Here is a 1,339-nt window from a genome sequence, read left to right as displayed (position 1 = left end):
CACATACCTTTTATACCCATTGCTTTGGGTTTTCTCGCCTTTTTGAAGTTTTTGGAGTATAACTGAAAATCAAAACAGATAATGTACTGTCGTACCCATTTGGACCATCGGCGTTATTTAGCCTAAAAGTTAATATTACGTGAGGATATCAATGATATCGGCTTATTTGCATGATTTATTAACCGTCATGATGAACAAAAATAGAACGAAAGCGAGATGACAATATGCATGAAATCTGCATGATACACAACAAATTAAAATAGTAAATACATTGACTGTGTATTTGAGTTGGTGGTGTAAAGTCATTCATGGGCAAGAGCAGTTCTTTTCTTTGTCTTTAGACCGGGGTATAAGGACACATCTCGGGCACAATGCAGTAGGGATATTCCGGTACAGGATTGAACACCATGCCTTCCTTGCACTTCTCGAGGACCGCACATACCCCTTCGGCATAGCACGCGTAGTATTCCGGGACGCACGTCGGGAACTTCTGAAACGAGCCGACCTCCGTGCACACGAAACTGCTCAGACACTGAAGAGGAGTGGTCGCCTGTGTCGTCGTGATGGCTTCAGTTGTCGACGGTGGATCTAGACAAAGAAACTGACACTGAGCGCCCTCGAAGCAAAAGCCGACCGTCACGTCGAAGTTCGCGCCGTCAGGACACGAGAAGTGTAGGTCCTCCGACGGAAGTCCATCCTCGAGACACACGTAGAACATCGAGCAGTTCTTCGGATCCGGGATCTGGCTGCCTGCCGCCACGCAGTACGGGATGCAGGGGTCCGAGCAGCATTCGTACTTGTTGATGCATGCCTCGCCGTTGAAGAAAGGCCTATCGTCGGGGCACTGGATAGGACCTACCATGCCAGACGGAGAACAGAGGTAGTACTGACCACAATCCTGGGGGTCGCTGACCACCTCCAAATTATCGTTGCAGACGTAGTTGCATTCTTTAGAACTGCAGATATTGATGCATTCTGTCCCGAGAACACAGGAGCCGGTTGCAGTATCGAAAACATGACCTTCTTCACACGGAATAGGGTTGTTGGCCGGCATCTCATTGGCGAGGCAGTAGTAGAACTGAGTGCAGTCTTTGGGGTCAACGACCATATCGCCGGGATCCTTGTTGGTGCAGTCGGGGGCGCACACCTCCAGGCTGTTCACCCCAATGCCACACATGCCCTGGAAAATTGCAGAAGTTAGAACTTTTTCCTTTCTGTGTATATTCAGTTTATCAGAAATGTATTAAACCTTCACTTTATGTAGAACATAAATATGAAGTATTACATATTTGCTTTGCAGATAGCAATGAGATTTTATAGCACGAGCTGATGCATCCTG

General features: G+C 47.3%; 1 protein-coding gene across 2 annotated transcripts in view; it reads right to left on the bottom strand.

The window, feature by feature from the left end:
* Positions 1 to 162: 162 nt before the first annotated feature.
* LOC119594138 (peritrophin-44-like) overlaps positions 163 to 1,339 on the bottom strand; it is a 2,606-nt gene continuing 1,429 nt past the window's right edge. For both annotated transcript variants that reach the window (XM_037943204.1, XM_037943205.1), the window contains exon 2: positions 163 to 1,180. In XM_037943204.1, coding sequence (XP_037799132.1) covers positions 338 to 1,180 — 843 coding nt within the window. In that variant the 3' untranslated portion in view covers positions 163 to 337. The remainder of the gene's footprint in view (positions 1,181 to 1,339) is intronic.

This window comes from Penaeus monodon, chromosome 33 (genome assembly GCF_015228065.2).
Source record: "Penaeus monodon isolate SGIC_2016 chromosome 33, NSTDA_Pmon_1, whole genome shotgun sequence".
NCBI classification, from domain to species: Eukaryota; Metazoa; Arthropoda; class Malacostraca; order Decapoda; family Penaeidae; genus Penaeus; species Penaeus monodon.
This window is presented reverse-complemented; position numbering and strand designations above follow the sequence as displayed.